The sequence below is a fragment of the Kuraishia capsulata genome, genomic scaffold, assembly GCF_000576695.1.
Source record: "Kuraishia capsulata CBS 1993 genomic scaffold, Kuraishia_capsulata_scaffold_4, whole genome shotgun sequence".
Taxonomy (NCBI): Eukaryota; Fungi; Ascomycota; class Pichiomycetes; order Pichiales; family Pichiaceae; genus Kuraishia; species Kuraishia capsulata.
The window spans coordinates 1,033,904-1,060,166 of NW_019172953.1; the positions used below are offsets into that span (position 1 = coordinate 1,033,904).

General features: G+C 44.5%; 14 protein-coding genes across 14 annotated transcripts; 5 read left to right on the forward strand and 9 right to left on the reverse strand.

Moving 5' to 3' along the window:
• Window positions 1-1,434: 1,434 nt before the first annotated feature.
• KUCA_T00003665001 (uncharacterized protein) lies at window positions 1,435-1,764 on the forward strand (the record flags this gene model as incomplete). The annotated part of the gene is made up of 1 exon (XM_022602102.1): window positions 1,435-1,764. The coding sequence occupies one exon, from the start codon at window positions 1,435-1,437 to the stop codon at window positions 1,762-1,764; it is 330 nt and encodes a 109-aa protein (XP_022459679.1).
• A 1,422-nt stretch (window positions 1,765-3,186) lies between these two features.
• Window positions 3,187-6,078, reverse strand: KUCA_T00003666001 (uncharacterized protein; the record flags this gene model as incomplete). Its single annotated transcript, XM_022602103.1, has 1 exon — window positions 3,187-6,078. The coding sequence occupies one exon, from the start codon at window positions 6,076-6,078 to the stop codon at window positions 3,187-3,189; it is 2,892 nt and encodes a 963-aa protein (XP_022459680.1).
• Window positions 6,079-6,402: 324 nt separating this feature from the next.
• On the reverse strand, window positions 6,403-7,716 carry KUCA_T00003667001 (uncharacterized protein; the record flags this gene model as incomplete). The annotated part of the gene is made up of 1 exon (XM_022602104.1): window positions 6,403-7,716. The coding sequence occupies one exon, from the start codon at window positions 7,714-7,716 to the stop codon at window positions 6,403-6,405; it is 1,314 nt and encodes a 437-aa protein (XP_022459681.1).
• A 1,105-nt stretch (window positions 7,717-8,821) lies between these two features.
• On the forward strand, window positions 8,822-12,193 carry KUCA_T00003668001 (uncharacterized protein; the record flags this gene model as incomplete). Its single annotated transcript, XM_022602105.1, has 1 exon — window positions 8,822-12,193. The coding sequence occupies one exon, from the start codon at window positions 8,822-8,824 to the stop codon at window positions 12,191-12,193; it is 3,372 nt and encodes a 1,123-aa protein (XP_022459682.1).
• An 88-nt stretch (window positions 12,194-12,281) lies between these two features.
• On the reverse strand, window positions 12,282-14,327 carry KUCA_T00003669001 (uncharacterized protein; the record flags this gene model as incomplete). The annotated part of the gene is made up of 1 exon (XM_022602106.1): window positions 12,282-14,327. One exon carries the CDS (start codon window positions 14,325-14,327, stop codon window positions 12,282-12,284), a length of 2,046 nt encoding a protein of 681 aa, XP_022459683.1.
• Window positions 14,328-14,806: 479 nt separating this feature from the next.
• Window positions 14,807-15,520, reverse strand: KUCA_T00003670001 (uncharacterized protein; the record flags this gene model as incomplete). The annotated part of the gene is made up of 1 exon (XM_022602108.1): window positions 14,807-15,520. One exon carries the CDS (start codon window positions 15,518-15,520, stop codon window positions 14,807-14,809), a length of 714 nt encoding a protein of 237 aa, XP_022459684.1.
• Window positions 15,521-15,768: 248 nt separating this feature from the next.
• Window positions 15,769-15,903, reverse strand: KUCA_T00003671001 (uncharacterized protein; the record flags this gene model as incomplete). Its single annotated transcript, XM_022602109.1, has 1 exon — window positions 15,769-15,903. One exon carries the CDS (start codon window positions 15,901-15,903, stop codon window positions 15,769-15,771), a length of 135 nt encoding a protein of 44 aa, XP_022459685.1.
• An 816-nt stretch (window positions 15,904-16,719) lies between these two features.
• On the reverse strand, window positions 16,720-17,634 carry KUCA_T00003672001 (uncharacterized protein; the record flags this gene model as incomplete). The annotated part of the gene is made up of 1 exon (XM_022602110.1): window positions 16,720-17,634. The coding sequence occupies one exon, from the start codon at window positions 17,632-17,634 to the stop codon at window positions 16,720-16,722; it is 915 nt and encodes a 304-aa protein (XP_022459686.1).
• Window positions 17,635-18,010: 376 nt separating this feature from the next.
• KUCA_T00003673001 (uncharacterized protein) lies at window positions 18,011-20,266 on the forward strand (the record flags this gene model as incomplete). The annotated part of the gene is made up of 1 exon (XM_022602111.1): window positions 18,011-20,266. The coding sequence occupies one exon, from the start codon at window positions 18,011-18,013 to the stop codon at window positions 20,264-20,266; it is 2,256 nt and encodes a 751-aa protein (XP_022459687.1).
• Window positions 20,267-20,910: 644 nt separating this feature from the next.
• On the forward strand, window positions 20,911-21,624 carry KUCA_T00003674001 (uncharacterized protein; the record flags this gene model as incomplete). The annotated part of the gene is made up of 1 exon (XM_022602112.1): window positions 20,911-21,624. The coding sequence occupies one exon, from the start codon at window positions 20,911-20,913 to the stop codon at window positions 21,622-21,624; it is 714 nt and encodes a 237-aa protein (XP_022459688.1).
• A 226-nt stretch (window positions 21,625-21,850) lies between these two features.
• Window positions 21,851-22,312, reverse strand: KUCA_T00003675001 (uncharacterized protein; the record flags this gene model as incomplete). The annotated part of the gene is made up of 1 exon (XM_022602113.1): window positions 21,851-22,312. One exon carries the CDS (start codon window positions 22,310-22,312, stop codon window positions 21,851-21,853), a length of 462 nt encoding a protein of 153 aa, XP_022459689.1.
• Window positions 22,313-22,657: 345 nt separating this feature from the next.
• KUCA_T00003676001 (uncharacterized protein) lies at window positions 22,658-23,068 on the reverse strand (the record flags this gene model as incomplete). Its single annotated transcript, XM_022602114.1, has 1 exon — window positions 22,658-23,068. One exon carries the CDS (start codon window positions 23,066-23,068, stop codon window positions 22,658-22,660), a length of 411 nt encoding a protein of 136 aa, XP_022459690.1.
• Window positions 23,069-23,436: 368 nt separating this feature from the next.
• Window positions 23,437-23,748, forward strand: KUCA_T00003677001 (uncharacterized protein; the record flags this gene model as incomplete). Its single annotated transcript, XM_022602115.1, has 1 exon — window positions 23,437-23,748. The coding sequence occupies one exon, from the start codon at window positions 23,437-23,439 to the stop codon at window positions 23,746-23,748; it is 312 nt and encodes a 103-aa protein (XP_022459691.1).
• Window positions 23,749-24,219: 471 nt separating this feature from the next.
• On the reverse strand, window positions 24,220-25,974 carry KUCA_T00003678001 (uncharacterized protein; the record flags this gene model as incomplete). Its single annotated transcript, XM_022602116.1, has 1 exon — window positions 24,220-25,974. One exon carries the CDS (start codon window positions 25,972-25,974, stop codon window positions 24,220-24,222), a length of 1,755 nt encoding a protein of 584 aa, XP_022459692.1.
• Between the last annotated feature and the right edge of the window lie 289 nt (window positions 25,975-26,263).

Below are 26,263 nucleotides of genomic sequence, written 5' to 3' on the forward strand. Positions count from 1 at the left end.
ATGCTGGCTACCGATAACGACAAACCATACAGTAATGATGTTCTTATTCAATTCCAGCAACGCTGATCTTGATTCGGTCATCAAGCAAAATCGTGCTCTTTTAGAATTATTTCTTTCTCTATAGACAAAAAAAGCCAAACTCTATCAACAATCCCTGCTAAAATTGATTAGCAACATCATCACGAATTAAAGTATCATTTGTAGTACTCATTATGGTTATATATAAGCAAACGTGACCCCAACAATGAGGACAGTCAAAGGGATATAAATATAAAAGACCATAACCGGTGTATTTTCATCTTATATAGATTCTCAGCCTCACTACCATGATGGTCCGATTCCATATATTCAATTGGTGTCTACAATTTCGTTACGTACAAATTCCGGGATATCTAGAACTGTAGACCACTGCTCAAACATTTACACCAAGAATATATCCAGAGGCGCTCCAGTTTTCTTACCGGTTAGAACCGTGTCATGAAGTCGATTCATCTAGGTTATACATTCAACCAGGTTAGACATTCTTTCTTATTAGAGTTCCATCTTTCACTCTAGATATTATCAATACTAGAGAATACGTATGTCGTTATTCCACATACTACAGTATCTAAACGATATCTAAACACTGCAGATAATACTGTCTAGATTCAACTATCTCAACATCAAGGGACTTTTTCTGAAATTGATTAACAACCGAAATACAATTCTGTCTAGTAGTCTTATTATAGAATTCAACCCGAATGACCAAAGCATTCTGGCTAAATGCCAGTCACTTAAATGCACCAAACAATGCATTGCATAGTGTCCTCCAATGAATTACAGACACCATCCATGATAGTTGGATGCAACTCCGACGGAATACTAGAGCTCTCTCATAAAGTGGTGTATGTCAAACTGATCATCCTCAACAACGTCATCTTAAATGATTAATGGGCGATCATGAAGCATAAGAGCTGGCGTTCAAATTCAGTTGCAGCTGGAGTAAAGATCGGTATGAGTTGATTTCGTTCAAAATCAACTTTCCAAAAAGCCCACTACTGAATGTAACTATTTCGCGAAAAGGCTTTGAAAATTTCTTGTCTTTCTTTTCATCTTAGTTTTGACCGATACTCGGAAATTGCCAGTGCATCACGTTTCAGCTCCTATCGTTCAGTCCGTGATAGCATGAGACCATAATGTGATGATAGTGATGAGTCTTGAGAGTGGTATTTTTGAAGTTGCTGAATCCTGGGAATGTGATGAGCATTTTAGTCTTGGGATATAAACACAACGTTAAATATCGGAAAGGTAACCTGTTCTGTTCATGGTATATAAAGATGGTCGAAGGTCTGTATTGATCCTTATAATTACAGTGAATTTAGTATCTCGAATAACCTGCCTATTCTCTTCTATTGATAGTAGCTAGAGTGAAAGATAGAATTTTAATCGGAAAGAATGTCTGACCTGGTTGATTGTACGACCCATGTTTATCGTTTTCAGTACGTTTCTACCAAGACGATGGCTGCTGATATGAGACTGAATGATTCTTGGCATGTACACCCTAATGCGGAGAAGACCAAGCGCGCTCTCGGTGCTATGTATTCTCTGGATCCTATTGTCACTGCTTCAGAACTTTATGCAGCCTTCATGATTTGTCGTCTTCCTCCTGATATCTCTGGCAGGCTTTTTGCTGCTGGTACCTTAGGTCAAGTTCGTTTTCAACCGAATGATGTTGCTGACCTTCTTGATGTCCTTGTTCCAGGTCATGATCAAGCTCCGATGTAGGCTTCTCTTTGGAGCCTGTACACCTAAGCTTAATGATTTTGCATGCAAGCCTACGGGGTAGTGGACCAATATAGGTCGGACTGAGAAGCGGCAGAGGATGGGAATCGGATATTTGGGTTTTTCTTCGATGTTATGATTAAGGGTAGGAGCGTTATAGGAGACGCCGGCAGTGCTCCTTTTAGTGTTTGAGTGCATGATTCATATGAACTATGATTTCAAGAGCAGGCGTTGAGCATCACGAAGGTAAGGTCAATAAGACGTTTGTATGGCTTATGTCATTTACCACTTAAGATAGTGATGATAATATTACACCAGACTGTGTTGCTGTTGTTAGTTAGTTTCAGCAGTGTTTTCAAGATGGGAGAAAAGCTCTCAGAGGTATACTTCTTTTAAATTTTATATTGATATTCAATATTGTTATGGCTTACTTCTTTTCTGATTCAAGAAACATCTGCAACAATGTATGGAGTTCCGATTGTGAAGAACGTGGTTGAGAGTTGTCTTGCAGCACTATGAGCCTACGGTCTCAGGGCCGGTTAACATTTGGTCCTCTACCCAGGTTGCGTTTGTTGAAATATACATCATTAGTTTATGCTATAACGAAAGTTTAAATCCCTAAAGGTAAAGAGATCTTGTGCTGTAGCTGCGATCGTCACAATTTGGAAAGGTGTGTACGGAGCTTACCTCTCCTTTCATACAAGGGGATTTTAGTTGTTCGATAAGTTCGGTACCATGAGTTCCTAATACTCCAGCTTGTGCTGGCTGTGCTAGTGAATATGAATATCGTTCGAACACCGTACAGGTAGAGTTCACTTTCTAGCTATGCAGAAACCTTGTATGGAACGTTTTCGTTTGATTGCTGATATGAGATGCACTATTGGCTGTGCCACCAAAACTAACCCGGAGAACTCTAACTGTCCTCTTCAAGCTATGTTCTCTCTCGATGTTACTGTTAATCCTCTGCTGCTATCATCATTTCTCCTCTTTTTCTTGAGCTCTCTCGAAAGTTTTTCCTGTTTAGGTTCAAAGCTCTGACAGCATGCGTTATCAACCGACTGATGTCTCTGGCCATCTTGAATTGATTGTTCTGGGCTAATCAATCTCAACAGATTTCTGATCAGCTTGAATGTGCAACCTGTGTTCTTCTGGTTGTTGAGAGGTGTGTAGCTGCTCAATGAGCCGCACTTCAGTCCCTGAAGCTTCGGAGACCGTGCATGATTGGGCTGGTCCCAGAGTTTGTTTGAAGAGAGACCGTATTGCTCATAGTCTTTAAGATTTACATGATTCTTGCTGTCATATCAGTGACTATGATTGTAATGAATTCAAATACTGATACGCCATAATTTGATAGCTGTGCTACTGTTGGGCTGTTGAATGCGCTTTTAATATTACAAATGACATAAAAAATTGTGGTGTGTACACTTATGCGGGATACTTCTCAATGAGATCAACAACAATCTTGATGTACTTCTCCGCATTCTCGTGGACGATGTTAATCGCTGGGAAGAAAGTACCATTGGCGTACAAAAACTTGACGACGACTCTCAATTTCTCAAGAATTGAGTCAAAGTCCATTTCTGCGTTGAGAATTTGACCCACATCTTTGGTGACTGTTATGGTTTTGACGGCTGTCCATATTTTATCCTTCTTCACAGAGATCTCGAGTGGCATTTCATTGTCCTGAACTAGCATGTTTCCTTTTTCTACATGCTTCAAGCGAACAATCTGTGACAGCACGCAGGAAGAGGCCAAGATTGGAATCATTTTCATGACAACGTTGATCGAAAAAATAGGATATTGGAGCCAGACATCCGGCAATGTTGGATCAGGCAGTATTGCTGCGGCCCCACGGGAATCGGCAAACGCGGCTTTCCACCATTGAGGGTCAATTGCTGGTGCCTTTGAGTCCTTGTTGTCTGTAGCTGGTTGTTCCTCATGACCTAGGACAAAAGCTGATTCGAAAGAAGTGGGACCAATGACAGCCGGAAGCACGCCCATTTTCATCGTCTCGGAAGATATACCATCGCCTAATTCCACAAGATTGACACAGCGCCAGGCTGCAAGTGCACACTCAAACAGACAATGCCAATCTCTGTCCGAAGCGCTGATCAACTCCTCCACGATAAGCTCCATTTTGGGAAGGTCATCAAGAGTAACATCTTTCAGGAAGTGATCGGAAGCAGTGCAGAGAACTTGAGGATTGAATGTCAGCATTTTGGAGCAGTATCCTAAGTTTAATATGGACATTGCAAAGTTGGCAATGAACTGAGTTTGTAAGAACTTTCCTCTGATGACAATTGCTCTAACCTTGCGATTATCAACTTCAAAATCTTCTAAAGTGAATAGCCCGGATTTCGTAATCTTGAGAAGGGCCTGGATCTGAGTGCTGAGTTTTGCATAGTTGTTGGGAGTCAACCCGTTTCTTCCAACGGTATCCATGACGTCTTCCAGGAACTTTGTAGAAACAACTACCGAGGCCGCATCGTAAATCAACGTAGAGTAGTCTGATTCTGATTTTTGTGGGAAACAGTTGATTTCTGATTGAATCTGGCCCCAATCAACAGGACCAACAAACTTCTCAGAGCCATCGGATTGCGTCTGTTTGGACATTCCTCCGCGGAGATAGAACTGGTCATCGCTCACAGGGAAATCCATAGTGGCCGGAAACTTGATCATAAAATCCTGTCTTGCCTCATAAGGATAGTCAAAATTGGCACGAAGGTAGACCTTCAGATACCACACTGACCAAACAGCTCTCAATTCTTTTTCTCTTTGCAAAATCTGTCTCCAAGACGTAAAAGCAAGCGTTTCTTCGAGTTCAAGAGGCGATGTGGCAGAGTGACAGTCGATGAGGCCATATAGTCTAACCATGTTGGTCATCTTTTCGAACCCATTATTCGAACGCGTCCAATGGCCCTCAGGCACAATTGAGCCACTCATCAGCAATAATATGGCAAATGCCCCAAAAACGTCGATATTATCCCAATGTTTCTCGACCAGTCTGTGCCAGTGAGCTGGATTCAGTAGCTCGGGATTCTGGATTTGCTTGGGAGAGGCGTAACACACAGAAATTGCTATCATCGCATGAAGCAAAGCAGCATTGCAGTTCAAGTCCAAGGTTTCCAGGAAGGTCTTTTTGTTAGGAAAAATAGGACGAGCTGGATGAACATACCTGTAGAATAAATCAATGAAGCTACCGGTGACTTCTAACTCGGGGAAATCGTGCTTTGCCAAAATCTCATCAGTCAAATTGGACAATCTCTTTTTGATACCTAAACCAGACAGTTTCTTAGCAGATGGTAATACCAAGCCTATGGAGGAGTCTTGTCTGTCCCTGGTCGAACCCTTGTCGCGGTATTCGCGCTCTTCCAAGTCTGATTGTCTGTCTACCCATCTAGACGTAGCACCATACGCAGACTTCTCTTCCACAGATCCACGGTACTGTTCTCTTTCCCTGTAGTAAGGATCAAAGTATCCAGGCGATGGGTAGTACCGCCTGTTTCCGGGTGAGCGCGGGTCGGAAATGGGAGGAAGCACCGGCGGTGGTGGAGGGAAACCTTCGTGTGATCCCCCGTAGTGAGGATGGTAATGCGGTGGAGGTGGCGGAGGTGGAGGCGGTGGCGGAAGATGTGAGCCAGGTGGAGGTGGGTGTGGAGGCATTCCGCGCGACCAGTAGTTGTAGCCGCGCGAGTGGTGGTGAAAAGGGGGCGGTGGAGGCGGAAACCCGAACGGCGGAGGTGGGGGCGGTGGATGTGGATGGCCAAACTGATGATGAAAGCCTTCGTCCCGGTGAGCGAGCCGGCGTCCTTCTGGCATGCCGGAGTATCGGGATCCCGGTGATCCACGCCCTCCACCGTTGTGATGAGACTCAGGGGGAACCGAAAACTCACCCCCATCATCAGAGTTGGACGAAACCGACATTTCGTCATTTTGATTGCGATTCCCACTCAACCTGGAATAGTAACCTTTGTAGCTCGGGAATCCATATTGCTGGTGTCGTGGATACCCTGGCTCTTCAGAGCCCGAAGCAGTCACTGATACGTGGGAGGTAGTCGAAATCGAGTTTCTTGCGCTTTCTGTATCGGTGTTTTTCTTTCTCCGACCCCCACGGTTACTCGGAATGAAGACACACTCGGTCCCGGAATATCGGCAATTCGAACAGGTGGATGGAACAGAGGCCGAAAACCGAACACCGCTTGCCGGGGGTGGTTCACCGTCACACTTGATCTTCTTTTCTCTGCAAGCCAGACAAGCCCTTCGTGCCACAGGGCGTCGAGAAAGGTGCATGGAGCTAAGCTCCGTTTCAGCAGACATCCGACGAAACAAAGTAGAAAACAGTTGTCAAAAGAATGAAGAAACTGTTTAATTAACCGATGTATTAACCGAAGTGGGCTTGAAGGACATTGATGCAAAATCGCCCTATTGGTGAGGACACGACTAATGTGGCACATTTCTAGAACAATAATACATCGAACATTTCTGTGTTAAGCAAGAAAGTGAAAGACATAAAGAAGCGAGAACAATAGTGAGAAAAAATCAACCACTTTCAAATACAGGATAAGAACCAAAACACAAACGTTCACCACGAAACGGTACCAATGTTATAGATTAAACACAGACAACTAAACAACCTTCAACTTACAAAGTGGATGAGATGTGGAAATCCTTGCCGGCGTAAATGGCCTTGTCGCCCAACTCCTCCTCGATTCTGAGAATCTGGTTCAACTTGGCCAGTCTCTCAGATCTAGCTGGAGCACCGGTCTTGATCTGACCAGCTCTCAAACCAACAGCAATGTCGGCAATGGTGGTGTCCTCGGTCTCACCAGATCTGTGCGAAACCATGACACCCCAGCCAGCAGCGTAGGAGTCCTGGGCAGCCTTGATGGACTCGGAAAGAGTACCGATCTGGTTCACCTTCAACAGCAAAGCATCACAACTCTTCTTCTCGATGGCGGTCTTGATTCTAATTGGGTTGGTAACAGTCAAATCGTCACCAACAATTTGGATGTCAACCTTAGCAAAGAACTTGGACCAGGCTTCCCAGTCGTCCTCGGCAAAAGGGTCCTCAATCGACACAATTGGGTAGTCCTTGATCAATTGAGCGTACAACTCGGCCAATTCCTCACCAGTCAACCACTTGGTTGGGTCGGACTTAGGGTTCTTGAAGTCGAGGTCGTACTTACCGTCGTGGTAGAACTCGGAAGAAGCAACATCCATGGCAATTCCGATCTTTCCGGTGTATCCAGCCTTCTCAATGGCCTCCACAATGAGGTCCAAAGCCTCCTTTGGAGTGGCAATGTCTGGAGCAACACCACCCTCGTCACCAACGTTACCGGCAGATTGACCGTAGTACTTCTTGGCCAACGACTTGAGGTTGTGGTAAACCTCGGTACCCTGTCTCAGACCCTCGGAGAAGGTGGCAGCTCCAGTAGGAACGATCATGAACTCTTGGAAGGCCAGAGCACCACCGGCATGCGAACCACCGTTCAACACGTTCTGGAATGGCACAGGCAGCACATATGGCTTCTTGCTGCCGGAGATGTCGGCAATGTGGGCGTAAAGTGGCACCTTCTTGGAGGCAGCAGCGGCCTTTGCGGCAGCCAGGGAAACACCCAAGATGGCATTGGCTCCCAACTTGGCCTTGTTGGGGGTTCCGTCCAAAGACAGCAGGAACTCATCAAACTTGGCCTGGTCTAGAACATCAACACCAGCCTTGACAACAGCTGGAGCAATGATGTCGTTGACGTTGGCAACAGCCTTGAGGACACCCTTACCTTGCCATTTGGTCTTGTCACCATCTCTGAGCTCCAAAGCTTCGTGGATACCGGTTGAGGCTCCAGATGGAACTATAGCGCGGAACAAACCGTCCTCGGTGTAGAGGTCAACCTCAACGGTAGGGTTACCACGGGAGTCGTAGACGTAACGGGAGTGGATCTTGGAAACAGAAGGCATTTTAGGGACAATTGATTGGTTCAAAAAGCGGATGAAGAAATCGATATTCCAGGAAGGGGGATGAACCTGAAAAAGGGACCAGAGCAGCCCTATTTAAATGACCAGAATTTCGCTCAGCGCCCGGTGAGGTGATGACCTCAAAAGGGTGTGTGCTGACGAGTTTGGTGGGGATTTGGGTGGAGGCTGGTGAAAAATTAGCAGAAAACCATCAATACTTGAGGAAATTTGGATGGTCTAGTGAAATACAGTTGTGTTTGTGGTTATTATCTGTATTTTAAGTTTTAAATCCCACAAAAACCACGTATCCAGGTTCCATTCTGTTCCGACTGAAGTGCCCGCTCCCGGGGTACAGAGAAGCGGCGCAAATTTCATCGGAGTCCACATGCCCTTGTAAACGCAGCAATTGAGGGGTTTGAAGCAAAGAGATCAAAATCATGCAGTCCTCAACCCCAAAAATTACGTATAGCACTTTGTCAGGCAACTTAGAGGCCTCCAAAGCGCAGGATCAAACCGATCTTCATTCAACGGAACAGTGTCCCCCTTGACGTCAACCCAGAGATGACCTCTGTATCAGTTTTTCCGGGGATCACGTGTAGGGTGAGGCACTACTTCTGATCTAGACTAGCCCGGTTTGCATCAGGTGTCAATCAGGTGCCATCTTACCGGGAATTGGAAAATATGAGCTAATCAAATGATCATAATTAATTGACGTTATTTCCTTGAGTCTTATGCTGATCTCATTACCTAGTGGCGCTAGCTAACTATTCTCAAGGTGAGTCATGTGCGGCTCTTATTAGGAATTCCAGAAATGATCACTTTTTTGGAAAACCCACCTTCCGTATTTCATGGTGCTTTCGATACAGAACATTCGATATAATCGACACAAGCTATCAAGCACTTGTTTTATGGGAATATGATCAATACCTATAGTTACCTTTGTTTTTCACTTTTAGCTGGAATCGCTCACAAAGCAACAAGGATTCGATTTTGGTAGTGGCCACACTGAAAATTGATTATGGCATCTTCAATCTTCTCTATCTAATCACAAAAATCTAGATTGCCTCTTGCCATCAACAACAACTCCGCACTAACCAGTCCCATTCACATGCAGCGAAATGCCGAGCAACCATTGGAAGGTTCACGTGCTATCAAGAAGCGCAAGTTTGTGTCTATAATTCCCAAGTCGAAATGGCCGCCGAAGTTCCTGGAGTTGGAGACCATTCACTTCAGACTGAACTCGTACTTCACCTTTCTTAGCTCCAGGAAACACATAGTGCCGACTTTCGAGTTGCTGAAGACCGCACCAGAGACAGATTTGAAGAGGGATATTACCATCGAGGACTTTTCACGTATTGTGGCACTATTACCAAGCGACGTGGTGTTCAAGTATGTTGATGAGAACCAGTTCATGCTAGAAGAAAAAGATGTGTTCAACGCTCAAAATCAGGGTTTCAATCAAACAGAAGTCGATATCTACGACATAGAAAGCTATGAGAAGGCTGAATCCTCGAAACAATTGTTGATTTTTGAGTTCATAGACGGAGATGTTAAGAAGTCCAAGACAAAAACTCTCTACAGGACGGAGATCAAAGTGCCCGTTTACAGTGCTGAATCCATGAAGAAACTGATTAACAAGCGAAATTCCAAATTCGAAGTTTCTGTGTCCCAGTTTCTAGAGAAGTGCGCGAGTGAAGGTAAGGAAGATGCATTTGCAGAACTGACAGAAATCTCCAAACAGTACATCCCCGAAGAGGAGAAGTTTCTGGACCCGGTAGAAGAGATGGTGATCCAGTCGCAGAATCCTTCCCAGAAGTCGCAGCGGAAATGTACAATATCTCAGTTTATCCAAATGCTTAGGGAAGAAAAAGAATTCTACAAGAACCAGATAGTGAGAGGAGGATTGGTGACGGTAGGAGCAACCGAAGCGAAATACGCCGAACTGGATTTCGAATTGCAGCCCGAGCTATATCAAGCTCTCACAGAGTCGAAGGGAATATCCACATTCTACTCGCACCAGTCACAGGCATTAAATGCTCTTGAAAAAGGAGAAAATGTTGTTGTATCAACTCCTACGTCCTCAGGAAAGTCGCTGATCTATCAGATTCCTGTCCTCAACTCGTTACTGCTGCACCGAAATTCAAAGGCAATGTTTATTTTCCCCACCAAAGCACTCGCTCAAGACCAGAAGAGATCATTGGTGGACTTTTTGCAACATGTGGACCAGCTATACGACGTCGTAGTAGAGACCTATGATGGTGATACTGATAAGGCCGCACGAGACAAAGTCAGGGAGTCCGCAAGCGTGATCTTCACCAATCCAGACATGCTTCATACTAGCATATTGCCTAATCATCGTCGTTGGACCTCGTTTTTGAAAGAGTTACGCTACGTCGTGGTGGATGAACTCCACATGTATAAGAGTCTGTTTGGTTCCCATGTGGCCCTGATCATGAGAAGGCTGCTCCGAATTTGCACGTTTCTTGGAAACACCAGCATCAGGTTTGTGTCATGTTCTGCAACTCTTCGAGATCCCCAGATGCACATGAGTAAGATCTTTGGTCTGGCACCTGACACCATCTGCCATGTCTCCGAGGATGGCTCTTCGTCGGGTGAGAAACAGATCGTGATGTGGAACCCTCCTTTGATCTCTCCAAACGATCCTACTAGTGGACACGAGAATTTTGTGGCTGAAACAGCGAAGATCCTGGTGCGTATGATGGACCAGAACATCAGGACGATTGTGTTCTGTGTGGTGAGAAAAGTGTGCGAGCTATTGATGAACGAAGTCAGACAATTACTGACTTCGATGAACAGACCCGATTTGAAGACGCAGGTCATGAGTTATAGAGGAGGTTATTCTCCTTCGGATAGACGCAAGATAGAGTTCGAGATGTTTAGTGGGAACCTCAAGGCGATAATTTCAACGAACGCCCTTGAACTGGGTATCGATATTGGTTCTCTCGATGCTGTCGTCATGTGTGGGTTTCCTCTATCGGTAGCAAACTTCCACCAACAAAGTGGAAGAGCAGGAAGAAGAAGCAACGAATCCATGACTCTGGTGGTTGGTGGTCAGGACCCCGTGAGCCAACACTATTTGAACCATCCGGAAGAGCTGATTAACACTGAAATGCCAGATCTTCCTCTGGACTTTGACAATGTTCTCGTGCTGGAGGGACATATCCAATGTGCGGCTTTCGAGCTTACAATGTCGGATTGGGAATGGGAGAAGGCGTTTTTTGGAGACTATAAGTCTCTGGAAAAATTGTGCAAGGAAAGGCTGGATTACCTCGAGGAAGTCAATGGCTACACGTGCAATAGACGGTTTCTACCATGGCCTTCGAACCATGTGTCCATCAGGGCAATAGAGCAATCGTCTTACGCAGTGGTGGATATCACGAATGGAAGAAACCAGGTGATTGAGGAGATCGAGGCTTCAAGAACTACGTTTACTCTGTATGATGGTGGTATTTTTATTCATCAGGGCTATCCTTACCTGATCAAAGAGTTCAACCCAGAGCAGATGTATGCCAAAGTGGAGAGGGTCAACGTGGATTGGACCACTTCCCAGAGGGACTTTACAGATGTGGATCCGGTAGAGATTGAGATGGTGAGGTCTTTGTATGGAGGTTCGGACGTACCTGTTTATTTTGGCAAAATTGAGTCTACAAGTGTTGTTTTTGGATTTTTCAAGGTGGACAGAAGGGGAAGAATTCTGGATGCAATCGAAGTGAATAACCCTCCCGTGGTGGTGAAATCAAAGGGCCTTTGGATTGACATCCCAGCTGAAGCCTTGGAGATAATTCAGGAGAAAAAGCTAAGTGCTGCTGGAGGAGTCCATGCTGCAGAACATGCTCTCATGAACGTGTTCCCACTATTTGTGGTATCCAGCTTGGGAGAAGTTCAGTCCGAGTGCAAGGCCCCGGAGAAAGAGTTTGCCAAAACAGAGTCCACCAGAAAGAGGCCCGCTAGATTAATTTTTTATGATGCTAAAGCTGGCCAATGTGGTTCAGGTTTATCTACCAAGGTTTTCGAGCACATTGATGAGGTTTTGAAGACTGCATTGGATACTGTTCAGAATTGCAAGAATGGTTGTGACTGGGGTTGTCCAGACTGTGTGGCTGCTTCATTCTGTAAGGAGAATAGTTTGGTTCTCTCAAAGCCAGCTGCGATAGTCATTTTGGCTAAAATTCTTGGAGTCGAGTTGGACCTCGACTCGATTCCTCTTGGCCCAGAGCCCAATATGCCTGAGATAGAGAACGAGTCTATTGTTCCTGCCAGTGGAGTCAGCATCAAATTTTCCGACGATCTTCAGATTATTGACGTGAGACAGGCATCGGAGCCTTTGAAAGACTCTTCACCAAAAGCTGAGGAAGCTGTTGATGATGAAAACCCTGTAGTGGTGAAGAAGGAACCTGCCGAAGCTGAAGAACCCGACGGGTTCGATGACGATGATGATGATTTATTTGCAATGTTGTAATGGTTATGATAAAAAACGTTGCACAAGTGCAGTGGTTGTAATTGTCTAAGGTACGTAGAAACTTTTAGTCCCAATGATCCTGCTCCAATTACAGGTTTCTCAGTTTCCTGCTAAGAAGTGAGATGGACGCTCTCCGACCCAAAGTCGACTTTCTCGAGCTTGTCTTGGTGGAAGATTGAGATGAATGAGATGGAAATCTGGTATGAACATCTCTAGGTGCATTTAGCGATCCGTCTATGTTGGAGCCTTCCGGTTCATCCTCTAAGGACTGAACCTGTTTGAGCTTCTCGCCATTGGCGTTGGTATGTGGATGATGGACCTCCACGTCAATGAGGGGTCGCCTATCTGGTCTGCTCTCGGGTTGAACAGACTGACCGTTTGATGAGGTGCTTCTCACATTCTCACTAATGCTCACCTGGCGTTCCATGTTACTGGAGATGGGTTTTCCCTCGATGTGTTTCTGAAGGGCAGGACTGTAAGCAAGCGACTTGGGTTTTGCCAGACGAAACACATGCGATATTGGCCTTAGGTATATCGATCCCAGAGTTCCAATGCTTAGCTCCAGTTCCTCCAGAATTCGTTCTGGCAGTTTGTCCGAATCAGTTGATATCACAGGAAGAGAAACATCCACTACTTCTTGCAGCGAGGCACTCTGCTGAACAATTCGCCAGTAAAAGAAGGCTCTTTCCCGTAAGTCTGGGTCATTCACTTCTTCGGTTGCCAATTTGAGAACCTTCAGCATGAGCTCCTCGGCACCCTGCTGCTGCGAGGAATCCAGACTCCGGCTCCTCGAGTAAATTTTCACGGATGCAGTCAGTAGCGATAACTGAACGTCAACTGGATCCTCCAGAAAACCTTCAGAAAAAGCAGTTAGCATTTTTGTGGACGACGCAATGTTCCTCGAACGCTGGCCCAGGACCCATATCATAGCAGACTTTGCTTCCGGCTCCTCCACGGAATCCACATGTTTGCTGAAGGACTCTATAAGCTCTTCAAACTGGTTAGGATACCGTCTGAGAATGTTCTTAGAAACAACGACTGTCTCTTGCACGATGTATGAGATGTCATTCTCCAAAAGATCCAGCAACACCTTCACACACTCGCTAGCAGTTTCCTCGATCTTGATGGCCAAGTTACCAATGGCCCTGATGGATTTCCTCACCATCTGTATATCGATCTCAGTAGCATATGCCTCTAGCTCATTCAAAACAATGCCAACGTTGCTTTTCTCTGCCAATAGATAGATGATCTCCAGCTTAGTGTCCTTGATATAGATAGGGTCATCATATTGACAGAAGAACATCTTTACATCCAATTGGATCAGCTTCGATTTCGTAAGGAGCAGCAGGATCACGTTTCTCAATATCAAGAACTGAATTTCGGAGGATTTCGAAAGCATGGAAGTCAAAGCACTGCTGATTCTCTGGGGTAACACAGGAAGGACGTCCTCTGGGTGTTTGACATAATTAGCCAAGTAAACAATCACCTTGAGGGCATTGCAAGCCACAGAACTGTTTGAGTGCTGAAGATACGGCATAACCTTCTCGATGAACTCAACAGCCTCGCTCTCTTGAGACGGAACAAACGACAGTAACGAATTCAAGATGTACACTTGACCCCATTCATCGGACGTCCCCAACAGCCCAATAAGGGTAACCGCGTCTCTGTACTCAATTGACAGCTTCAGCTGAGGGCTCCTTTCAATGATGTCATTCAAGGCTGCCAATGCTGACGAAACAACAGTGGCATCTTTATCGTGTAACAGGTTGTTGAGTTTTTCTAGCAGACCATATTCCTGCCCCAATCTTGGATCCTTTTCAAAAAGTTTGGCCACACCCAAAGCAGCTGTTTTTCTTATATATGGATTCGCATCACCCAGGAAAACGGGTAATTCGGCTGCAGTTCTCTCGATGTACTCTTTTGTCGGAATAGAAGAGATTGTTCTCAAGGCCAGAGCCTTCACGTAGGGCGAACCATTCGCCAGATCGCTCTCAAAAACTTCAATTGCCTTTGCGGCCTCATGAGGCCTCACCTCAGCATATGTCTTGAGGCACGATATACACATTTTCTTCACTTCCAAGTCGTTCCGGTTAGTGAGTAAGATGGTCACCACTTCTGGTAATAGCTCCACCATCTCGTTATTACCCAAGGTTATGTTTGCCAGTATTTTTTTCAGTACAAGCTTTTTTCTTCCCACCACTTTTTGTTTCTTCTCCGATTGTTGCAGTTCTGTGCGCAAATCTGCTGCTTTGACCTTATTAAAGTATCAGAGATTAGTACTCGGATCATCACGGTGCACATCAATGGACGGTACAATCGCGTGTATGCTTACCTTTGTGTATATCTTTGAGTCACTCATTGTGAAAATCTATTTGATATATTTTCCCCTTCCTCCTAATTGTCCATGTAAACCTGTTGATATTTTAACACTCGAATACGCCAAAACCTAAAGTTCAAGTTATAGGCACGTCATGGTTATTCGGGTCCCGGCTGAGATGCCTTCTCCGGTGCAGATGATGTGCATTGCACGACTTTTGACAAACCAATACAAAATCATTAAAAACTATTAAATATCAATCGAAACCAGAACCCACTAGAAATGAAAAGATGCTGTCAAACAATCGCATAGCCACTGGCATAACTCACACTGCTGTCGAACGGTTTCGACACCTTGTTGCTCTGAGCATAGCCAAGCCACTTGATGGTGTCAGCCTTCCCGGAATCCTCCATCATGGAGATCAGCACACTCAACGGCTTCGCACCACAAATCGTATTGCTGGTCACCTTGAGGTAGTGCTTCCAGCTCTTGTACGAGATGGTTGACATAATTTTCATTGCCTCCTTGTCTAGGATTTCAATTGACTTGTAGATGGGAAGCGAGTTAGGCTTCATCTCCAGACTGTATCCTACGTCAGTCAACGTGAACGGATCTCCCGAAGTGTACATCGTATACCCAAACCGATCTCCCCAGTGACAAAAGTCTGTGCTTATCACGAACGTGTTTGATCTGTCAGCAAAATAAGGCGCCAGATAACTCGCCAGTCTCTTTTCAAAGTCTTCATCCGAGTGCGATATCATAATGGGTATAATCGTTGGAGTCTTTTGGAGATTCTCTGTCATCTTGTAGATATAAGGCATATGCATCTCAAAACTATGCTCATCCTCATCTACTTGCTCGGACATAACCTTGAACAACGAGTCGTTTCTGGATAAAAGGTCTTTGACGATCTCGGTATCGACAGGCACGTTCCCCAGAGGCGTCTGATAAGCTTCATACCCAGTAAGTTTTACATGTCCTTTGAAATAAACATGGTGCGATGGTCCCATGATAAAGACGCGTTTCCTTTGATAGTTAGTACAATTTGGGAAGGAAATGAGAAAATAGCAAGGCAGTAGAAGTGGCCAATAGCCACCGGTGGTACGTACACATCTGTTGCATCCCAGGCCTTATAAGTCTCTGCCAAAGTCTCGCCAGCGTACGAGTAACCTGCGTGTCTAAAGAACAAAATGTTAGTCTCAAGTCCCAAAAAAAGGCCTCGAAAATTATTTCAAGCCAATGGAAACTCAACGCAGACTTACGGTCCGATCAGTACCCTCGCTCCTTTGATGGCATCAGGAGCAGCATCCAGAAAACGGGTCATCTGTTTGTCCAGTTGACCACGGCTACTGCTGTACCAAGAACCAGCATGAGTTGGAGGACGAATTGACATTTGTGGATGTAGTAAATGCTGAAAGCTCACCAAAAGTCCACAGAAAACTCAGGATATGTGTCAAAGTAAAAGAAGAAATCGATGGATGTCTTGTATGAAATCCCCAGATAGTGTGATAAGCAGGCCACATATTGGTCCTGGCACATTACCCCAGAATCCCAGATTACCATCTAAACGAACCATGACATTCTTATGACATTCTTATCATGGAGTGAAAGATATAAAAAACTATTTGGAAATTGATGACTATTAGTTGTTGTCAATATTGAGGAAGTTCTATTGGGCTCCTCGCCTTTTTTTGGATTCTTTTTAATAAATTTTTCAAGTCTGTTGAGAGAGTGTACTATAATTTTCAAGAATCTGAAAAATTACAGAATTATCCATAAATCAGATGGAGGGTCAAAACACATTGTATGAAACAGTGCGACAAGACTTTCTGGAATATAGGTAGACATGATTATTTTCTGTCTCATTCTTCAACCCACTGCTGAATTTTTTTCCAGATATTTGTTATTTGGGCACTGCTCCTGAAGGTATTCCAGCCAGTGCCTGCATATCTAGATGCTTAGGAGCTATCTTATCGAACATCAAAAACAAACTTGCTATCTTTGCGTCAGAAACACACCCTAAAAACATCCAGCATAATAGCATTCTAGTGCTATGAACATAGTCACAATTCTACACACATAGGTTGATAAACGGTTCCGTCCTCTACAGAGAACTCAATTACATACACATCTACAATCCACTAATCAATAAAATATTTTGTTTTTCCCCACACAATGCAAAACACCACGCTTCAAGCTCAAGTCCACTCTAATCTTCCTCGTCGTCGTCTTCGGAATCGTCAGAGTCTTGGGCGTTCTCCTCCTCCTTTCTCTCCAGCAAGGCTTGCAACTCAGCGTCTTCAGTGGCAGTAACAGCCTTAGGAGCCATGGTCACGTTGCAGGCACCACCAAACTTGGTGATTTTCTCGTTGATCTTCTCAACGGCCTCTTCCAGTATCTCGATACCCTTCTGCTTATCCAGCGATTGAGTAGTAAGCACGTATCTAGGAGCAGCAACCAGCTTGACCTTGATCTGGTGTTGTTCTGTGGAAAGAGCTTCAGCAGCCGACAAGGCTTCTTTTATGGCATCTATACCCTCATAGCTGAAACAAGACACCTCCACATCGGCTCTGCACTTGATGGCCTGTGGAGTCAGGCGGCGCGAAATGTATCCTTTCAGCTCCTCCAATATGTCTGGCGATGGTGGGACGATCTTATCGAACACAGAGGGCTCCGTGATCGAGATTTTGAAGGCGTCGTAGGCGTGACCAAACTCTTTGCTCAAAGGCCATCCAATGGTCTCGTAAAGGGTCTCCAAAGGAACCGAGAATTTCTCTGCGCAATGTCTCAGAATGGAGTGAACCGCTTTACTCTTGTTGTATCTCTCTTCACATTTGACGATATCTTCTGAGGAAACACGTCTTTTGGACAAGTCAATGTATCCCTTCTCCTTGTCGACTCTGAGAACAACAACAACCTCGTTTCTGCCAACACGGATCAGCTTCTGGATCGAACGGATACGCCTCCTTGACAGTTCCGATAGCAACACCATACCTTCGATGTTATCATATTCTAAAAGCTTCACATATGCACCCATCTCAGCAATCTGCTGGACGTTGACCATGACGACTTCTTCGACCTCAGGGTATTTGTTTTCGTAGAATCTGCAGTTGGAAGTACTCATTTTTGACGCTGGAAGAACCTGTTAGGTTTCTTAGTTGTTGGGTTCCAAATTCAATACAATGCCCTTCTGAAGTATCAGCGGCTAATTTGTGACTGTGATTAAATAAAGTCACACAACTTCCAATGTGCCTCTTGAACGAATGAGCTACTGGTTTATGGGATTGAAGGGGTTTCTGCCGTGTCCAGGAACGTCACCTTGATGTTGAAAAAACCTGCCGAAAATTTCAGCACGCAAGTACACGACCCAACCCGTAGAAACGGGACAGATCCCACTTTCAATTTTTTTGTCTCTAGTATTTTTTCATGCTTTGGTATCGTGTACAACAGTGGATTGTGTGTTGAGTTTGGTTTCTTAGCACTTATTTCTCAAGACCACCATGAAAAGAAGCTCAGATGGCTTGGGTCCGAGGCCCTTCAAAAGAAAGACCGGAAGGACGGAGTTGAGGACAACATCTAGGACCATGCGCAGAGGTCAGCCTAAGATTCTTATCAAGTCGCAGGAGACTCATACACAAGACACATCTTCGGAGGAAGAACAAAGCGAAGACGAGGATTCAGCAAAAGGCAGATCTGCAAGCAGTTCGAGCGCTAAAGCTTATTCTGCATTGCTTGCCTTGCTGGACAACGAACCTTCAACCTTGCCAGAATTAGCTGAGAATTCAGCTCCGCTAGTTCAGAAAGAAACCAGTTCTGACGACGAGAGCGATCAGCATGAAGAAGATATTCAGCTGGAAGATGAGCTACCATCAGACTCTGATGAAGTTGAAGAAAATGGTACTTTTGACCCGTTTGTTTTTCACTTTAATCAAGAGGACAGAATTGACAAAGATATCCAGGCTTTCAAAAACCGCATGGCAGAGCTACAATCCAGAAAAAACTTTTCCAGCGAGACGGCGAGGTATGTGCAAAATGAGGATAATTACATTTGCACGAGCACAGGATACGAAGACATAGCACAATTGAAGGACGTTCCAGCAAAGCCAAACAGCTTCTGGAGCTCTGTCAACATTAAAAAGAAAATCAAAGAGGCCTTTTCTGAAGAAGATATCTCGGAACTGGATTACAATTGGATCAAAGGAATGCTCCAATATCAAAACGTTAACTTACAGTATCTTCAAAACAAAAATTTGGAGAACAATTACAGACGTTACTACTTGCTGCATTGTTTGAACCATGTGCTGAGAACTCGAGATTCTGTTCTATCCAACAACGAAAAGAAGCAGAAGTATTTGAAGAAGATCAGCGAGGGTGCTGATAAAAACCTCGAAGAGCCAGAACTGAGAGATCAGGGATACACACGCGCCAAAGTGTTGATCTTGGTTCCTACCAGGAACGCCGCATGGGAGGTTATCAACGAGCTGATCGCTCTTTCTTCTTTGGAAACTGTTGAGAACAAAGGAAAATTCAAGGCTCAATACTATCATGATTTTGACTTGGGTTCTGTGAGTGACAAGAGACCAGACGACTTTGTCAAATTCTTCAAAGGTAACTCCAACGATTTCTTCAGCATTGGTGTGAAGTTTACGAGAAAGACCATTAAACTATACTCCACATTCTTGCAATCGGATATAATAGTTGCATCTCCATTGGGACTCAAGGTTCTATTGGAAGGTGATAATAACAAGAAAATCAAGGAGAAGGGTAATGGTTTCCTTTCATCCATAGAGATTGCCATTTTGGATGAAGCCCACGGTCTGTTGATGCAGAATTGGGAACATGTGAGCACAATCTTTGGAAAATATGTTGGAAAACCTCCATCGTCAAGATCGGAAGAGTTGGCCAAAACCATTGACTTTAGTCGTGTTCGCATGTGGGCTATTAACGGTGAGGCTAACTTCCTAACACAGATCATGTCCTTCTCCAAGTACACCACACCAGAGATTAATAACTTGGTATTCAACAAGTCCCAGAATATTGCAGGATACGTATCTGTGAGACCTCTGATCACAGATGTGAATTCTGCGGTCAGTTTGCAAAGAAGGAGACTACTTCGTGGTGGTGTTCTGAGCAAAGATGTTCAACTGAAACAGGTTTTCATGAGATTTGACTGCGATACTCCTCTCCAAGATCCCGATCAGAGACTGGCACACTTTAAAAATGTGGTTTTGCCTCAGGTGAGGAGCAAGGCTTCTTACAATAACGGTACGCTAATTTACGTCTCGTCATATGTCGATTATCTGCGCCTGAAAAATTATCTGCAGAACGATACCAACGTGGGTTTCCTCGCAGTTGACGAATATTCCACGCAAAGCAGTCTCACCAGAAACAGAGCTTTGTTTGAGAGAAAGCCTTCCTCAAATCCGTTCATTCTTTACACAGAAAGACTGCATTTTTACAAGAGATACAACATCAAGGGAGTCAAGAATGTGATTTTCTACGGACTGCCAACCGACCCAACGTTCTACTCTGAAATTCTTGACTTTATCGTCAAGAACAAGGTCAAGTCAGATTTGGCCCAAATCCAGGACGAGCTTGGAGAGGATGAATCAGAAAACGACATCATTGACCTGAATCTCTCCATGGTGAGAATCATGTTCAGCAAGTTTGATAGACTGAAGCTTGAGAAGGTTGTTGGATCAAGAGCAGCAGGCGAGCTTTGTCAAGGTAAATCCGAGATGTATGAGTTCAAATAAAGTAAACCAGACATTAAAGAACAATAGAACACAAACAGAGAATAACCTAGATTCATCACCCTAGTAACTGATTGACAGCTATCACTAAACAGCAAATGGATATGTATGGACTCAGTCTCTCACCAACTCTGGCAGACTTCCAGAATACTCCTAAGATTCCTGTCTTATTCTTATCCAGCAAAGCAGGCCATGCTGAGTGTATGTAGGTGGACGTGCAAACCAATAGTATGATGACCTGTAACAGCGAGTAGAAGTTGAAGAGGGCACTCTAAACACGGTTAATACCCCGAAATTCAGCAAAACAAAAATCGATACCCACCATCCTAAACAATTTCCTATCGATTCGATAATTCGCTTAGCGTTTATTTCAACGAGAAAAGACAAAATTTACACGTTCAAAGAACAACACTAAAGAACTCGAGCGCGCACCCATTTCGCGAATCACCTTGCCTCCTAACTTAGCACGAGCACACTACCTATCAGCCAATCCAACAGACAACCAGTTTCCACATGCAGCGAGCCTGTGAATATATATAGGCGTATATCACCAGATATATCGTTTCCTTATTCCTAAACCTAGCTGACACATTCATTTCCAGCCAATAGCGCTCAGCAAGTAGCACTTGAAATTCAAATCGAACCCCATGGCTGACGAAATCTTTGACTTTGAAGACGGGTTCGAGGAAGAAGGAGTTGCGAAGAGGCGACAAGATGACGAGAAGACGGAGGTTTTGGTTACTGAGACCAATTCGATTACCCAGATTGGTGAGACGGATACATATAGCATGAAGGTGAGTGGCGACAAGGTGTCCATAATGCACGAAACACAGGGTACGAATACGTCTATGCCTGGTGGTTTGGTGACTCCTCCAGAGAACTTTTCCGCAGTATGTGGGGACATCTACAGGTCCTCCTTTCCAAGAACGGATAATTTTGAATTTCTGTCGCGGCTGAAGCTGAAGTCCATAATATGTCTGATTCCAGAAGACTATCCCGAGGAAAACAGCTCGTTCATTCAGGATCACAACATCAAGTTCTTCCAGATAGGCATGGAGGGAAACAAAGAGCCTTTTGTCAAGATACAGCCGGAACTGATTCAGGAAGCACTCAAGATTGTTTTGAACCCAGAAAACCAACCAATACTTATCCATTGCAACCGTGGAAAACACCGCACAGGCTGTTTGGTGGGATGTATACGAAAACTTCAGAAATGGTCTTTGTCAATGATATTTGACGAATACAGAAAGTTCTCATACCCGAAGGAGAGACCTTTGGACCAGCAGTTCATTGAGATGTTTAGGGATGAAGAAACGGATAGATATGCGACTGCCAGGAATTGGTTACCGTTGAAGTGGTGAAGCCAAACACAGGTCAGAGTGTCTTAAACCAAAATTATATCACTGACCAAGATAATGATGCAGCAAGGGATTATTCACACGAATTTTGCGGAGAGAAATCCCTTGCCTGCACCAATTCATGAGCTGGTGATCTGGTGCAAGACCCCAAGGGATCAAATATACCAAAAAAAAGCTCAACCTCTACGTTATACAACCAGACGAGAACGCACGCAATATTTTATAACAATCAAGGCCAGATAAACCTTCTCCCATAAAGGCCAGCGTTGATCAAGGCCTGACCTGCCAGCAGCTTGGGCCACAGCTTCAGAGTCCATATCGCCTTACGACCATTCACAATTGGATACAGCAGCGACCACACTGCCAGGAACCCAGAGCCATTCTGCAAATCATTATCATAGATCATATAACCACCCAATGCAGATGTGGCCCCGAATAGCAAACACGACAAATTGGTAGGATACGATAGTCCTGGGTATTTGACACCTAGCTTACTTCCGCCAAAACCGAACGTTGATTTTGGTGCGGCATCCACCGCTGCAGCCGGCACTAGAGTTGGTCGTATCAAAGGCGTTGTAACCAGACCAGCGGCAAGAGCCCATGCTGGATATGGGGTTGCACTCAGCTCATAGACATATTGGGAAATGCCTTTAGAATCGGTGATTTCTGGGATCTCTGGAGCTTGTGACATTGATCAAAGTTAGTTATTTGAAATAAAATCCAATAATCAATACAGGTATCACACAGTCGAATAAGGTTGGACCTCTAATGGAGGGTTATAGTTCGCCTAATTTCACGTCTATGGCTTGCTATCAATTAGTAGACTAGGGTAGTGCGCAATACATAATATATTTTTGAGAACAACACTATCAATCATATTTAGAGCTTACTATGTTTTTGCGGTTTAATGAAAACGTGTTTACCCAACATCTAATATACATTTAAATAGAAAACATAAACCTAATTAATAACCTAACGAACCACCACGAAATAAACCTTAGCAGCAGCTTATCAACAGTATATCAATACATTAAGCTTAGGATCTCTCACCTCTCAATCTTCTGGCCAATTGAATATCCTTCTTTTGGATGGTAACTCTCTTGGCGTGGATGGCACACAAGTTAGTGTCCTCAAAGAGTGAGACCAAGTAAGCCTCAACGGACTCTTGCAAAGCACCAATGGCAGAAGATTGGAATCTGAGGTCGGTCTTGAAGTCTTGAGCGATTTCTCTGACCAATCTTTGGAATGGCAGCTTTCTGATCAAGAGCTCAGTAGACTTTTGGAATCTTCTGATTTCTCTCAGGGCGACGGTACCTGGCTTATATCTGTGAGGCTTCTTGACACCACCAGTAGATGGTGCGGACTTTCTGGCAGCCTTGGAAGCCAATTGCTTTCTTGGGGCTTTACCACCAGTGGACTTTCTTGCAGTTTGCTTTGTTCTGGCCATTGTGAAAAAAGGGTGATTGCTGAAGAAAGAAAGGTAGAAAAGCTTGGGAGATAAGGGTAGGAACAGAAGGATTTATATAAGACGACAGCTCGGGCGCGTTGTTTGGTCTGTTTACCACACAGATGCTGAAACGTAAACACGCCAACAGTGCTGGAATATACACACCCACCTGCATTTTTGGGCACTAACATCTGCCCCGGGTATGGGGACTACTCACCCGTGTGTAGTTCCCATCATGCTTCGCGTACACAAACAAACAACACACATCGCGCCCAAGCTTCTTTTATAAATATAGGGACCATTTCACCTTCTGTGGTTCCGTTGTTTCCTTTTTCTTCTTCATCTATCACACAATCAAATAATCAATAATGTCCGGTAGAGGTAAAGGTGGAAAAGGTCTTGGAAAGGGTGGCGCTAAGCGTCACAGAAAGATTCTCAGAGATAACATCCAGGGAATCACAAAGCCAGCTATCAGAAGACTGGCCAGAAGAGGTGGTGTCAAGCGTATCTCCGCTTTGATCTACGAAGAAGTTAGAGCCGTCCTCAAGTCCTTCTTGGACTCTGTTATCAGAGATGCTGTTACTTACACTGAGCACGCCAAGAGAAAGACTGTTACGTCTTTGGATGTCGTTTACGCTTTGAAGAGACAGGGACGTACTTTGTATGGTTTCGGTGGTTAAACAGTTTGGATGTTTTAACGCACCCAGACTTCGCTGGTATCTCATTTGGTTTCTCTTTTTGTTGTCGGTGGGGTATATCTAGGGAATTTTATATTTGTACATTAGCTTCAAAGAGTAATTGATCCTCAATTATTATACTATAATGCCTTTCAGTAGTCCTGTCCTTTATTTGTGACCAAGCAATGACATCGCAGTATCGTTTTTAGGGTATGCACGCAAGAGCGCACCCTGCATATACAACTTGTCAGAGCTATGTGACTGGACTTGAACGTGATAGCTCATTGAAGCAGAAAATGTCGAATTTTGTTTCTTAAGTGTCAAGTGATTAAATTATTAATGGGCCAGTCTGACTTTAGCGTGGCCGCAGTGTAAAAGAATAGTAAGGGAACAGTAGAGGAAGAGGGACATCGTCAAAAACGCATTCGCAGGCCTAGATTTGATTAACATGCTCAGATTGCATTTTGGTCTTTTCTAGAGCACAAGTTTCTCAAGCTCCTTCACCTGTTCGGGAGTCAACTTCCAGTCTTTCCCGTCATAGTTATGCTTCTGTAGATACATCTCATATGACGACAATGCTTTCTGCTCAATGAGGTCCAAATCCAGCTTGGTCTCGGGCTTCCTCAAGTCGTGATTTAGCCCAACCCATAGGTCAAAACATGATCCAGCGGCATCTTCTATCTCTTCCTGCTTCTTAGGGCAACTGCACCTGCATCCCACGCCGTTTTCCTGAGACTTGTCTGGGTTGGCCCAGTATTTCTCTTCAGAACTGGACAGTTTCTTGGTATAGTCCTTGGCGGGCTTGTAGGGCAGTTGGTTGACGATTGAGTTGGAAGGACAATGGGCTAAGGTAGTATGCTGGTAGCCGATGTCTCTGAAGTAATGGATCTCTTCAAGTTTCAAAAACATACCCACTGCAAGCGAATGAATTGGGGCATCTCCCCATCTCTCTTTGTAGAACCCTCCGGACTTCTCCAGAAAATCAAAGTATTTCTGGTATTCAGGCGAAGTGAACAAGTCAGTCCTTGCAATCTCGAAATTACTCCAGAAATGACACAGAGTGTACTGTTGGTCGTTGAAAGTGTCCTTCCCCAAGCGCGGTAGTCCTCTTTTGTTGCTGTGATCCACAAGCGAGTTTATGGAGGTTGTGTCAATATCTTCTTCAGTGATCTCGCCTTGCTGGTTCATCTTGTTCAGTAAACGCAGCATCGGAGTCCGTTGTTGCAGTCGTTCAAATAGTTCCTCGTTATTTGTAACTCCTTTATAATGAACCTCATTGGTGCCAGCGTAGAACTTGAAGTCTTGCGCAAACAGTTTAAAGGAATCGGGGATTTCCACATCTTCGTTCCTCACAAATTCCAAGGTCTTCCTGAAAAGCCCAGGAACAGTGGCTATCAGCTCCTTGATAACCATAGTGAAACCATACTTCTTTCCGCTCTTCTCTAACTCCAAAAACGGATCATAGGTCAAATCACAATAGAAATCCACATCTGGCTCCACCCTCCAATACCATTCCAGTTTCTGAACCAATGGATGTTTGAAGAAATAGCTTGAATAGAATCTGCACATCTTGTGATAACTGGGCATGTTTCCATACATGATCCCACGATCGCCTTGGTTCTCAATACTCTCGTCAACAACCTCTTTGTCCTCGGTGGCAGCAAAATTCCACGCAGCTTTCGGAATCTTGCCGAATTGCACTTTGGACTTGGTGTGTTGCTTAACGGTCTTCTTGAATTTTGGGGTGAAATCTTCATCATTTAAAAAGATCCAAGGATACTTGAACCATTGGTTGAAATGTCTTTCCATGGAGTTCATCGAGTGGATAACACCATCCAGCTCTTCGTTCCTGGTCAACATCACAAACGCAGCGTTTGCTCTTTCCTTCGAGGTATCTGGTTCCCGACAACCCACCTGAAAAACCGCGTCATTTTTGGAAGAAAGATCACGTTTGGAAAGGGGAAATTTTTTCATGAAGTCTCTTTTCAAAGTATCTTCCAGTTTTATCTTCTTGGCCTCCAGTTCTGTGAATGCGTAAGGTTTTCCCTTGGGCAGTGATTTCACAAAGCTGACAATACCAAACACCATTACACCCACAATCGATGTAAGAAGAACCAGCTTTGAAATATTTCTTTTCGTAGCTCTTATTCTGCCAAACCGTCTGCATCCAGCCTTAATCTGGCTGAGGGCATTGTGACCCCTCGGCAGAGCCGCCGATGACAACGCCATGTCTATTTGTACACTCAAGAAAGCAAACTAGCAAGAACACAACAACACAACAACACAAGCGAACGATCAAAACCCTAAGATTAAGCCCACACACGGAACAACCTAGAATATTTCCACTCAACGCGCGCGCTCTTGTTCCAAGCGGCTTGTCTCCCGAATTGCTCTCCAACGAAAGTTTGAGCGGGTCCGATTCGCTCTTTTCACTGAGATCGGAAATCAAGAATAATCGACAGAGTCAACGTCAGATCACAACAATGAACCAACAATTGGCGACAAGGCGAATGAATCA